A 14,569-nucleotide genomic window follows, 5' to 3' on the forward strand; every position below is an offset into this window, starting at 1 on the left:
CTCTAAAATGTACCAAAAAGACCCCAACAATTTGGAGCAGTTCTAGTGATTCAGAAAAGCTAACATGGCAATATTCCATATCCACTGGGGTGCTAACATGGCAATATTCCAAAAACCATTTTTATACTGCTAAACTCAGAGCATTTTGGTCCAAACCTGTTTCAAACAAGGTTTTTGGAGTCTCTATGTAAAACCTGCGTTAGTTACAAAAGAGTGACTAACATTAGCGTTAGAAGGCTCCTATTATATTTTAGGGCCCTTTGAAATGCATTTTTGCAATACCAAGAGATTGATATAGGTTTAGTGACTAAAAAGTATATGACTAAAATGAAAATAAATTATTAGTGATAAGATAATTATTTTTTTATGATAAGAAATAATCCTAAAATTTGATTTTGTTTAAAATAAATAATTGAACATAGTTGATCTTTTTAATGAATCTTGCTGCTTAGGGACTTGGTTGTGGTGCTGGTTTCTTGCTAGTTGTGCTTAGTTAGGACAGAAACTTGCTTTTTATGGGCTTACATTGTTCAGGGACTAATGTAATCCAATAAATAAGGACAACCTCCTCAAATTTCTAATAGTTTGTGGCGCCATAACAGAGTTTGCACAGACAATCTTCTCATGTTTTAAGAAGTTTGAAATACGAAATATCAACAGGAGTAAGCATGGAATTTAAATGCAATTTTTGATTGATGTAAGTATTTTTCGAGCACCAAAATCGTCTAACATGACGTACAAATATAATAATTCATAGTTGAATATTAATTTAATATAATTATATTTAAGAAGTGTCGGTTGTAATTCATTCATACGTGCATTATAAATTTATTGGGCACGCCATCAAACTCGGGCGCTTCATTTGCACAATTTTGTATGGTTACCTCACCTCTTTTAGGTATTTTTTTGCTTCATTAAACTCTCATAGAATTCTATATACTCTTGGCTTTACAAGAGGCTTTGACTTTTTTGGTTCTACTTTTACATTGTTTTTCTTAGTTTTCAAAAGATAGAGAAAGACAGATGAACATAACTCTTTTTAAAATTTTTTGATATATTTAATTTTGTATTTTATATTAATATAAAATAAAAATAAATAAATTAGAACACATTGAAGTGCATTTCCTGTGAAGATGCAGACAGAAAATTAAGATGGTGTTTTTTGCTGTCTTCCGATTAGTCAAAAGTTGAAAATAAACACCTCATGCTCTTAAGATTATATTTTCATAGTGGAAATTCCTCAATGTTGCTGTAAATTGTATAGTTGGGTGTTTAACATTTTATAAAATATTTAAAATTTTAAAGATATTGCATTTTATTTTAAAAATAAAATTTTGAAGCGTTTGAACACATAAAATGTCATAATTTATAAGATGTTAATTGTGTATGATGTAATAAGCTCTTTATACGGTAATAATGACCCCAAAAATCATCAAACTATAGAATTTAAAATCATATAAATGAATAATTTTGCTTTGGAGAAAAAAACGTCAATTATATGAAGGGTGAAAGTGAAATACTAATAAAATTATTAGTATATTTTATTTGTTGAATGTTAAGTAATATAAGATATTTTAGAATAAAGCAAGGGAAGTCAACTTTTTGATAATTACACTGCTCCCTGAGATTTGGTATAAGTACATGTAGACCTCCTGTGATTTAGAAAATTACATCCAGTACCCCTGATTATGTTTCTGTTAAACAAAGAAAACCCTACTTTAGACAAAATTCACCAAATTTGCCGATATTAGCAAAAAATCTTATTAAAAATTTATTTTTTACCTCCAATTGACTTATACTCACTTATTGAATGTTAAACAGATCTTTTTCTGACCAAGACTGAGGATACATCTTCTTACATGAATTACCGTATGAAAATATATAGAAATAGTTTGGTCAGAAAAAAATTATTTGACCTACAACAGATTAATAATAAATTAATCGAAAGTAAATATAACTTTTCTTTTAACTTTTTTGTTAATATCAATAAATTTGGTGAATTTTAACTAATTGAGCGGTCTATTTGTCATAAACAAACATTAGGAGATGTAGTTTTCAGACCACAAGGAATTTACATGTAATTACACAAAACTTTAGTTCACGATAGTGTAATATCCCTACTTTTTTTTCTAAAGAACTTATAAGAGTAAAAACATATTATTACATGATCTTATAAGCTCTTAAAAAAAAAAAAAATACCAAACGATTTTCAAGAGCTTATAAGCTATCAAACATATTATAAGATGTTTTGATGAGCTTATAACATCGGCCAAACACCCTCTTAGAAACAGGAGAACCTAAGCATGATGAACGGATTACTTGGAATGAAAATTACTCTCAAGAAAAATTTTAAGAAAGATGAATCCTGCAAAAGGACCATATTCTATGACAACCAAATCTCAATTCATATTCACTTTCAAAATGACTTAAAAGGTTACAAAACCCAACATGCTTGCAAATTTACATCCAAGTTTCACACAAAGCATCATTTTCCACATAAATAAAATATATATGTAAACTTATCTTATCCCCTTCGATGGGGAGATCATAACAGGGCATAAGCCACAGAAAGCTTGCAAAGCATCTGAACTAAGCAACACTCAGGGGCTGAGCAGGCACCTCTCTCTGACTTTTGCACCTGCAAAGATTGCAAAGATGCAAGATACAACTCAGTCCAGCTGATAATGCAATTGCAAAGGTCATGAGTATTGTTGCATTTACTAATGGTGGGAAGTCGGCATCCTATATCACCTAATCTGTTCTTATTAAATCTTCTTTATTTGTGCTGTGAGGTTGATGCTCCTAATCACAGTTACATTCGTATGGGATGTACTTGAGCAATCAAACCAGAAACATAAAGGAGAATTTCACCCCACGATAGTGAAATGCAGAAATATTTTCAGAATACCATAAGAAAAATGAAAAGGAAATTGCTTATATTGAAGAATAGGTTAAAGTGAACGAAGGGGTTCAAAAAAGGAAGGTCTTTCCTAGTTGAGGTTGGTTGCGCGACAAAATCATTTCAAATTAGTGTGTTATTCTCAAGAAAATTTAACGTACAATAACTAACTAAATCCAGATATATAGCTAGTAGAATATGGATTGCAAAAGATGAAAATGCAAATATATAGCTAGTAGAATATGGATTGCAAAAGATGAAAATGCAAATATATAGCTAGTAGAATATGGATTGCAAAAGATGAAAATGCAATGTACGAATACAGAATACATGTTTTTAAGAATTTATATAACTTAATCCATATCTTGCTAAAATAAGTAGCATAAAATATGGCCCCAAATATCATACTAGCAACATGTAAACATTTTAACTTATGTTACAGGGATACACACAACTGTATGTTGCATATAACATATATTATCATTTTACGGCCAACAAGGTTCCGCTGAAATTCTACATCGAATTTGATTAATAGGATTATTTAATTAAATCAAGTAATGTGATTATGAATTCTTCTTTATTATCTATAACAATATTTTATTTTTATTTAATTTGATGATAATCATCAACTTAGTGGGAAAAGAAAAGATAGAACATAGTTTTAGTTCATATTGCAAGTTGTTTAGGACTTCTTTGATATAAAGGACTGCGAGCTGAACATCATAACTTATATACATGTTTTTACTTCTGGAAACATAGGTGCAAGAGTTGGATAGAACTAATTGGATTCATGTCTTCAAGCCAACTACTTAATTTTGTTTGGATAGAACTAGGTTGTCATTCCAAAAATATTATACTTCAACCTACAGGAGGAAGAAAATGCTAGGCAAAGACTAATCAAAAGAAAGAAACAACGAGTAACTTTCACTGACTCGTTGTCCTATCATTTTTGTATCATTATGAAAGATGAGTTCCATGAAAAAGTTGATCACATTTGAGAAAAACAGAATAGTTGCACCTAAAATCTTCTTGCAATCGCAAACATCGAAAGAAGTGCGGAAAAGCTAGCTTCCCCACACTTTGCCTACCTTGTTTTGCAACGAAACACAAGGCAATGGTTATTTCATATGCATGAAGTGATCACATTATGTCATTAACTTGATTGCCTTGTGAAAAGCTCATAAGCAAATTGTCCTACTTTTAAGTATGATAATCAACTCAACTATCAATTACTTACCTATTACATTGTGCTCGTGAGGCGTAATTATGATTATTGCAATTTGAGCACATCCAATCCCCATCACGCCATTGCTTTGCTCTGCAAATACAACAGTCAGTATATCTTATACGTAAATTGGCTGTTCAAATAGAATGAATTATGCATGCATGTTTCACAATTGAATTTTCAGTCAGCTGATCTTGAAGACATCTATACTAGGCCAACATACTTGTCTACAGAAATCTCAAACAGTATGTTTCTATGGGATCTAGATTTGGATGCGTCGTTTCTATATTAGATTGAATATCAGATATTTATGGTGACTACAGAAAATATAATGTTAGTTTGTCTTCACAATTCCTGCACTATTCGTGTAGGAAAACAAAAGAAAATAAACAACTTGCAACAGAAGGTGGGAGATGAAAAATGGGAGTCCAAAATAAACAGTTGGTCTCCAATAATTTCCACAAGCATAGATAAAAATCTGACATGAACATGTTACATCTAGTAAGAAATCCTCTTTTACCCTTTCCCAAGGAGTGTAGCTGTTGCTGGTGCACGTGGTATTTGAAGGTTGAACTGCAAAGTTTGCGGAGTTGCTGTATTTCCAGTGGGAATGGTAGGGTATAGACTATTTAATTGAGTACCACCAGGACTTGGGAATGACTCAAATCCTGGATATGGTTGTTGCAGTGCGTATGCCTGTTTGTTTATTCAATATAAGGTTCAAAAGAAAGCGTCAAACACCATTGGAAGAAAGAAAGACGAAGATTATGATATGCTATCTTGTCCAAAGCGCACGCTAAAATAAGTCCCTTACTTGTCCTGCATTCAGTCTCTTATTGTCCCAGTTATGAACAAATTCTTCAGAGGCCAGGCGTTTTGTTCCAAGAGCTTTAACAGAAGAAAGATGAACACAATATCATTGGCTTGTTCAGATAGTAGTCACAGACATGCTTCAGAATACAACTGTATTAATGTTGCTAATGAGGACACTAGTATGAACAAGAAGCACAAAGACAGTTTAGATTTATATTCAGTTGGGGTTACACAAGTCCAGTGAATAAAAAGGGTACTCCCTCCATCTCATCATAGTGAATGAGCTCATCTCTATGCCCCAGGTCATTCCCAAAATTGGGGCACTTCCTGTAGTCTCCGAACTTTACCTCTGAGGACATGCCAGGTATTCTCAAAAGAACAGAAAACAAAATTTTCCTGATCCATTAGCATACACTTCCCATCCCCATCCCCATCCCCAATCCATGCAACATGTTAACAATCTCACAACAGTGCCATTTTTCCCAACTCTAACCATTCCTCTCTGAGATCAAGGACACAGAATCTCCAGTCTGTCACATCAACCAGACAGTCCCCACTTCTCCCCCAAAATTAGTGGACAAAGAACCAACACTATAGCCAATTATTCTCCACGATCAAGGAAAACAATTTCCAGTCTGTCACATCAACCAGACCGTCCCACTTCTCCCCAAAATCAGGGGACCGAGAACCACACAGAACAGTAGTCCCTTTTTTAACATACTTGACGCAGAAGAAAGCTTACTGATAAGCAGGCGTAAAGTCTGAGGTATTCATAGTGGTGACAAGGATACAGGATGTCGTTTCAGATAAACTGTGTATAACCAAAAATAAACCTCCCAGGTGCATCACTGTGCTTCAGTGTATGAATCAGGATTCAACATTTGCTTCATCACAAAAATCCAATATGCTACAAGTAGGTTTTTCAGATTATAAAATTGGTATCTTTTATAAAAACTTAGATGATGCAATTATATTTTGTAAAGATGAACAGCTTTGTATTTTTTTTTTGGAAAAAAAAAAAAAAGAGAATGTATAAAAACAGCTTTGTATTTAGACCAAAGACAATGTATAAAGAGGGCTACTAATGTAAGTTCATCTTTATAGTTATTTCTAGAAATTCAACATTGGAGGCTGCATAAGGAAGAGAACACACAATGCAATGGTTTGAATTCCAAAACTTTAAAAGTCTATTTAATTAAATCTAAACAATCCCAATTTTTTATAATTTTTATTAGGATTTCAGCGATTTCTCTAAAACATTCAATTTAGGCATGAAAGGCTAATCCACAATGCTGGACATTAACACATTCCAACAAAAGTGATTAGTTGCCTTGAACAAAGAATTCAATTATAACAAAAGAGGTCTCAACTCATTGATCAACATCAAATGCTCCTGAATATTTTACTGTTGCTAAAATCATTCAATTTTAGACGTGTGAATCCATTATCCAACATTTCTTCCCCACAAAAATTTGATGAATTAAAGTACCTAACAGCAGATCAGTCTTGTCAAAACATAAAGTTATTGGTCATTTTTAGGTCCACTTTAAGAAGTATGCTCAAGTCAGAACTTGGGAAAGGAGTTAGTCTTCTCGTGCCAGTTTCTTTCTTCTATGTATACTGAAGAGAGACAAGAGGAACAATTGAACAGCTCTAATTCCTGAACATAAAGTCACAGAATTCCAGATCAGACATCACTTTCTTTGCTCCACGATCCTCAGCCCTCAAAACCGTCCCCATTTTATCACCATATCACTCTCTTCCACAAAAATTTCAGCAATAAACAGCTACCTTACAAATAAGAACTCAACACCAATTCCCTTATCCCCCCAAGGAAGGAATGGACAAGAAAAAAGATATACCAGAGACAATATACAGAGAGTGAAGGATTTCACACGAGTATAATACAAACTTCCACCAACTACTAACCTGTAACTGCAGGGCTGACAAGAGATGGTGTTGATATTGGTTGAGGGGCATTGCACTTTTTGCACTACAGAAAGCAGTATGCAAAGATGAATAATTTCAAAGAGAAACAGTTTGACTAAATTATAGAAATGCAGTGATTGGATTCTAATTCATACTTGTAAACCAATTAGAAGATTCACATAAGCAAACCCAAACAGAAGGCAGATATGGAATTTGAATTACCCATCCAATACTCAAAATGATACCAGACAAGCAAAGAAAATCCATTAAACTCGAGAACTAAATTCCAACACTATAAACAACCAAACAGCAGTAATGGAGATAGCCATGAAAACAAATTTTTCGAAAGTCAGAGCACCCATATTTTTTGTTCTTGAAACTTCATCAACTTTAACACTAGAGTTTTCCATTTCTTTTCCTCTCTCCATTATCCCAATTCTGAAGTGACCAAGTAACTTTTCCCCATAACCTGTAAGCGCAGTTCCAAAACCTCAGAAAGTCTAATTATAGGGTCGTATTCAACAGCTTTAAGAACAATCTTTTTATCATCTCCGCTTACTTCTTCCGGTCACAATATACAAGCAGCCCATAAGATGTAATTAACCAATTCTAAACTAATTCTTCCCTCCATCTCAGCACACACTAGCTAAAGTAGACTGCATTGTATCTTTTAATATTTTTGCTTGTCTTATTTGATTTTAACTCTTCCAATATGGAAAGAGTTTCAGCCTACATATATATTCTACTTGAACATACCTGAACACGTGAAGAATAATTGTGGAAGCCACAGGTGCACATCCAATCACCAGTACGCCATCCATTACCATTTGAAACTGGAGGAAGTTGAGTTTTTTGGCTAGCATATGAAATGTCAGATATACTTCCGGAGGGCCAATTCGATGCTGGCTGAAGTCCATATGGACCAGTAGGTTGGTTTCCATATTGATCAGTCCCTCCAAGGGGCCAACTTGAGCTCAAAGACATTGATGGATGGAGAGCTCCGAGGGTCATCATACCTCCTCCTTGAGCCCTGGCAAAATAAGTTGGATGAGTAGGGACAGAAGCTCCAGGGATTGCAACTGCTGGCATTGCTGCTACCTCCTTAGGTTGCCCACACTTTTTGCACTTTTCTCTTGATGCATAATTGTTGTTAGTGCAACCTATTGATCCATTGCACACACACCCAACCCACAATGCAGCCAGGAAGAAGATACAAGCGAAGAATACGCACGCCAACCCGCCATCAATGCCAAATACACATTCAGAAAACATAAAACAACTCAACCTAATTGAAACTGAGTCTCTTAATTATGGAAAAGACTTGCGAAAGTAAGCAACAGATAGATAAGAAACCAATCACATTAACATTAGAAATATGGGAAATACGTGTGTTCTCACATTATCAGTACTTCAAAGGCTAAATTTTGTGAATATGGAAAGAGAAAAGGAAAAGACAGATATTATCAACAAAACTTCTACTAAACTGGATGAACTCTATAAAATACTTGAGATCATGGCACTTTTTAGATTTCCTCAACAGAACATCTTTCCTCGAAAAGCACTAGTCAAACTCATACTGACATGTTGTAACCACTACCACTGCATGTACCCATATTCCATTGTTCTATGGATCACAGAAGTATCATATAAGGTACTCTCTCCACCCACAACTGAATGTTCCCACTTCCTATTCGGGGTATCAACAATAAGGTCAGATTTCTAGAAACTAGTCTTCCCAAAGTACCATCCCATTTAAAGCAATGATGTGACGAAATTAACTATCCTTTTCAGAAAAATGAACATAGGCAAACTTCACTTTTTCAGTGTTAACATAAACTCCACTGCCATACACAGTGGATATTAATTTCGGACGGAAGGAGTATTTGTGGAAACTCAAAAATTTTATCCAAAATCATAATCATGAAAAATAAAATGATTAACTTCTTCACCCAGGGACGAGGTGCGAAAACCGACTTGTGTTCATTGGTAGCTTTTCTTTCGCATGGTTACATGACTTAGTATGTTTTTCTTACTCTTACGAACTATAAAAAGACAAGATGCTAGAGAATATCAATATAAAGTTTGCTTACCTAGTAATATGGACAGCTTAGGTACAATATACCATTCAATATGACCCCGTCAAGGGTGTGTATTATCAAAAGATTATGGACAATATACACAACATATTATGTGGCTGTATTTATATGCATTTGGAAAGGTATTATGGATACGATTATCAACTATTGATAAAATCATACAGTTAAATGGGTTTAGTTGTGCGAGCAGCCAGCACATTGGTATTTTAGGTAATCAAACAAATAGAGCCCAAGTGCTTCATTATTCTGGCCTCATACCTCAACATAATTATTGCAATTGCCTAAGTGAATGTATAGGAAGCTTTAGGTGATCTTTGTACAAGCATAACTCCAACTCAGTCTTTTAACTCTATTTAAAAAATTCTTTATGGAGAATGTAACCCAATAATTAGCATAACTATAAAATTATTTTCAAAACTTATAAAACCACACTCTCGTCATCAATAAACTAAGATTTTGAACCTTGAACCACAATGGAGCTAATTGAATGGATCATCCCCCAGCATATCAAGAGTGTAATTCTACCAAGCGCCCGACCACATCGCATAAAATCAAGTGTAAGCAGCATTTTCAGTTTCGAGAACCCAAAAAGGGGGATTCTTCGTCTTATTGAGGTCAGGAAAGAATAATTGAGTTTCAGCTCTGCCAAACATTACTACAGGAAGAATCAGAATTTAAAAAGTCGACAAACACCATCAATTTGTACTCAATTCGAAGCAGGAATCAAGACATGGAGCGCCGCATACTCATCAATTTTCTGGCACCACTCATATTACTTAGAAGCACTCCCACAACATAGCTTCTCAATTACTTGGCACTAATTTGAAATACAAATGATAGTGATGAGCAAATTACACCTCTTTATCAACAAAGTAGGCTAAAAAAATCCGATGACAGAATAAAATGTAAAAATACCAGTGCAGATCCAATCGCCAATGCGGGGAAGCCACTTCGAATCGGCCGGGGTTTTGGTATCAACGAGAAGGCGGGGCTGTTTACAACGGTTGCAAAAGGATCTGAAGGCATAGTTCCTGTTGTGGCATCCGCTGCACTCCCAGTCACCTTCTTTCCCTCCGCCGCCGCCTGCCATTTCTTCTTTTCTATCCTTTATTCAACTTACGATTCCGAACAATGGAAGCTGCGGCAATTGAGTCTTGCTTAGTTTTGGGGAGACTCACTCCGAAAGCATACCCATTCTGCTGGAATCTTCAGGCTTTATTATTTTTCGCAGGTTTTGCAGTTTGCTCCCTACCATTACCAAATTCTCATTTGGACCACAGAAAGTATTCCTTCCCTAGTAGATAAATATCATAGTTGGTGTTTTAAATTTGTTTTTAAAATCATTTTAATCTCTCATTTTTATGTTTATTGTTAGCATTTCAAAACATTAGATGTTATTCAAATTAGTGAATAATGATATTTTTTATGAGTGTATTTATAATTATTCAAAACCTAATTAAGCTAACATTTTTAGGGCATGTGTAAGTTTTCGAAAAAAATGTGTAAGTAATAATGATATTTTTTATGGGCGTATTTATAATTATCTAAAATATAGAGGTGATTTATATAAATAAACCATAGATCAAAGGGTGCAAATATATTATACCCAAAAAGTATCATATTAGAAGCTTATTTTAGGTTAGAAAGAATCACTATGTTTGGATTCATGTTTTCGCATTTTTTGAAACAAGATAAAATATACCCAATGTTGGTTTTTGTGTTTTTACACCTTCTATGTGTGTTTTTTTATTTTTCAACTTACTATATATATAATATATATATATAAGTAATATATATATATACACTTATATATATAATATAAAGAGATATAATTTGACAATATACAATGATTTTTGTCTTAAAAAATACAAATTAAACATATAATATTATATATATAAAAATATTTAATATAAATATATATATATACATAAGATATATGATTTGACAATGAACAGTGATTGTTATCTTCAAAAAATACAAATTAACATATAATATTATATATATATACATATTTAATATAAAAATATATGTATAAAAAAAATATGATTTGACAATAAACAGTGACTTTTGTCTCCCAAATTCAATATCAAACCTACACCACGTATTTTAAAATATTTCAAATTACCTCAAAATACAAATTCAAACATACCATTTATTTTTCTCTCTTTATATCCAAAACACAAATCCAAAATATGGGTTGCTAATCCATTTGTGATATTTTCAGACAAAAAAAATGCCATTTTGGGGAGGGAGCTGAACCCAATAAAAGCGATTGCTGAGGGAAAATAACATTTACATATTAACAAAGTCTAACAAATTAATCTATTCAAACATTACTCACTTTGCTCAATAAAAGTAGAACATACCTGCGAAATGCTTGTCTTCAACTCATCACCAACAATAATCTAGGGTTTGTGGATTTCGAGTTGGGAACCTATAATTGTCATGCGAGTCAGATGGGTGTAAATGTCAATTAGCTTTTAATGTCTACAAAAAAGTCCCGCGCAGTGTCTGTAGGGGAATCCATTGTAAGCTCATTGCCATTCTAACCAAATAGAAAAAATCCGCCTAATCATTTTTCATCAGATCCTCTACTTGTTAGGTTGGATTTAGACCAAAATTTTGAAATCTCCCGTGGCTCTAAGGAAACAATTGCAGAAAATGGGGGAAAGCTAAAGCGGCCTATTCACTGTAGGACTTCGTTGGATTCTTGCTCTCTATGATAAAAAAAATTGCTGAAATCGAGCTGGTTTGAATTGTGCAAGAGTACCTTATTAAAAGCCTTTCCATCAGTAGAGTATGATCAATTGCATAATGGACATTTTACTCTTTCTTTTTCTTTTTTTTTTATTTTTTGCGGGGAGAGAGGGAGGGACATAATGTTTTCCTAACTTAAGACAGTTGAGGAAGTTCTTTTGGACGCCCTATGTTGAGTAGGGGGGAAGAAGCACTACAAGTAAGGGAAGGAAGGGCAGAGTTGATGGATGGCTTACCAAACAAAGAATACGGAAAGAGCAAGTCATTCAGTTTATCAAAAAAAGAGTAAGCCGGACATGATACTAAAGCAACCACATTGTCCACAAACAATCATTGTTCTTTTATGATTTTTCCTCTTTCGACAGCTGCTCTTTCCACACCTCCGGATATCTGGTGCCAAATTGTCACATGTTTCCTTATTTCTTTGATAATATAATTGGCTATCTTTGTGGCATCGATTGTAGAAGTTCGTTAAGAGGGTTGGACAAGTGGAATGAGGGCGACCGGCTCGATTGACAAAAAAAAAGAGTAACTCCCCTAGAACCAAGCAAATTGATTATCAATGAATTCCAGAGCGATAATTCATCCACCAACAACCTACACATTCTAATCAACAAGTGGAATGAAAGTCTCTATGTAACTTCACCTTTTTTTTAATGCACTTACATGGTAGATTAAAAATAAAAATGCCCGATTTAACAAAAATTCCAAATAAAAAATTCTAATCTTATATCCATCTTATCAAATTCCAGCCACATCTAAATACCCGACATCCAAGTACTACAATTATAAAATAATAATAATAATTTTTTGAGGTATTAATTATCATCTTTATATTTAGAGTCCTTATTTGACCATCCTTCCCCGAATATACAACGGAGTAAATGCAATTAAACCCATTCCAGATTGTTGATGCTTGTGTGATGTTGGGATTGTTTTTTTAGGACGCATCTTGTAAATTTTATTTAATTTTCTGACAAAATATTTTTTTGTTTTTTGTTTCTATATTTTTTTTGTGTTGTATTCTATTAAATTTATAATTAAAGATACCTATGTGATGTTTGTAAAATTTTTCACATAATTGATAAACTAATTGGTAATTATTAAGGAATATAAACTTAACTATGAATAAATTAAATATTGAAAATGGGATATAATAAAACTTGAATGGATTAAAATGGAGTTCGTTATAATATTTGAGAACAAATTATATTAATTAAAAGATTAGGTAGAACGTAATGATAATTATTAAAAAAATAAAATAAAATAAAAATAATATATATATAAAAGGGTGGGCAGCGGCATGTGCTACCACCGCCTCACCAATCTTTAAACATATATATATGTATGTTGAATTGAAATAACATTGGCACTTTAAATACACATACACTTTACACAAATTAGCACACACACACTTTAAACAAATTAACACACATACACTCAAATTTATACACACACATTCACGGACGAACTGAGGTAAGAATTTGATTTTAATTTTTAATGATTTATATAATTATATTATTTAATTAATTTATTTATTAAATATTATTTATAGTTGATTTATACAATTTCATTGGGCCTATTAACCAAATATGTGATTCGATATATTGTTATTTAATTAAATTATATAGTAATGATAAATTGACAAAGAAGTCATAGAAATATTCAGAAAATTATATTTAAGAAACATTATATTATTAAAAAGTGAAAATGAGGTTTTTAATGATAATTTAATTTAAGCATGTTATTAAAAATGATAATTATAAATATATAATTGAGAAGTTTAGAAAGTGTAGTTATTTAAAAGAAAATGAAACAGAGGTTTGGACTTCAATATAAATGAAGTATTAAAAGATTAGTGGAAAATGTACGAACATTACATAATATTTTATTTGAGTTTATGATACTCTATGTATATTGATTATACATATAATACTTTATTACAGGACAGGACAACAAAATAGAGGGTTGAGCAGTTTCTTGTGTTAATCAAAGCACTTCAAGATTTGAGCTTAGTATAGCTAATTGGATTTATATATATATATATATATATATATTATATGTGTAGTGTTATATATATTATATATCTTGGTTTCTTATATTTTATCGTGAACTTGAATTTTTTATATTTATATATGTGGATTTTGTATATTGATTGTTTATATATTTTGTTGTGGACTATTTGTTGGATCACCTTAATATCAGTGGAATTATTTATTACATTATCAATGATTTCCGATAATGTGATATGAAAAATAAATGAATTAAACTAGGTATCATGGCGCGTAGGGTACGAGAATATGTCGGGTAGCGGGAAATATCTTGTGTTGTTAGCGACACACTGGGGATAGAGAATGTGATGTGTTGTGCTAGTATTGCTACACACTGAGATAGAAAGTGTGGGGATATCACATGTAACGGATATTCTGTGCTGTATATGATATGATATTGACTGAAAGTCTCTAAGTAATTTCATTTTTTTTCTATGAAAGTGTCTATGTAAGTTCACCTTTTTTCTATGCACTTACATGGCAGATTAAAGACAAAAAAATGCCTGATTTAACAAAAATCCCAAAAAAAAAAAAAGATCCTAATCTTTTATCCATCTTACCAAATTCCAACCACATCTAAAAATCTGTGGTCGGAGTACTGCAATTATAAAATAACAATAATTTTGGGGTATTATTTGTCACCTATATTGAGAGTGCACATCTAAAAATACCACATCTAAAAATAGCTAACAAAATTTCAACCCCTAATTTGAGAGTGCACATGGGCTCCACGTGCAATTTTCTAACAAGTCGAGTACAATTTCAATGGATACTGTCCCAAAATTCAACAATTAAAAAA

At 32.7% G+C, this 14,569-nt stretch overlaps 1 protein-coding gene across 1 annotated transcript; it reads right to left on the reverse strand.

Moving 5' to 3' along the window:
* Positions 1-2,381: 2,381 nt before the first annotated feature.
* Positions 2,382-10,187, reverse strand: LOC105178146 (zinc finger (Ran-binding) family protein). The gene is made up of 7 exons (XM_011101529.3): positions 9,878-10,187; positions 7,623-8,026; positions 6,867-6,930; positions 4,939-5,012; positions 4,645-4,820; positions 4,137-4,217; positions 2,382-2,638 (listed from the first exon to the last, which is right to left on the reverse strand). The coding sequence occupies exons 1-7, from the start codon at positions 10,050-10,052 to the stop codon at positions 2,590-2,592; spliced, it is 1,023 nt and encodes a 340-aa protein (XP_011099831.1). The 5' UTR covers positions 10,053-10,187; the 3' UTR covers positions 2,382-2,589.
* Between the last annotated feature and the right edge of the window lie 4,382 nt (positions 10,188-14,569).

Source organism: Sesamum indicum, linkage group LG9 (genome assembly GCF_026168435.1).
Source record: "Sesamum indicum cultivar Baizhima isolate 11 linkage group LG9, ASM2616843v1, whole genome shotgun sequence".
Lineage (NCBI taxonomy): Eukaryota > Viridiplantae > Streptophyta > Magnoliopsida > Lamiales > Pedaliaceae > Sesamum > Sesamum indicum.

What these genes read in the sequence shown, in the direction of transcription:
- LOC105178146 (XM_011101529.3), bottom strand. Translation starts at nt 10,052, where the DNA reads ATGGCAGGCGGCGGCGGAGGGAAAGAAGGTGACTGGGAGTGCAGCGGA. An exon ending in TGGCGATTGGATCTGCACTG is followed by an intron (nt 8,027 to 9,877) that starts GTATTTTTACAT and finishes ATGGATCAATAG; the next exon opens with GTTGCACTAACAACAATTAT. An exon ending in AGAGACTGAATGCAGGACAA is followed by an intron (nt 4,821 to 4,938) that starts GTAAGGGACTTA and finishes ATAAACAAACAG; the next exon opens with GCATACGCACTGCAACAACC.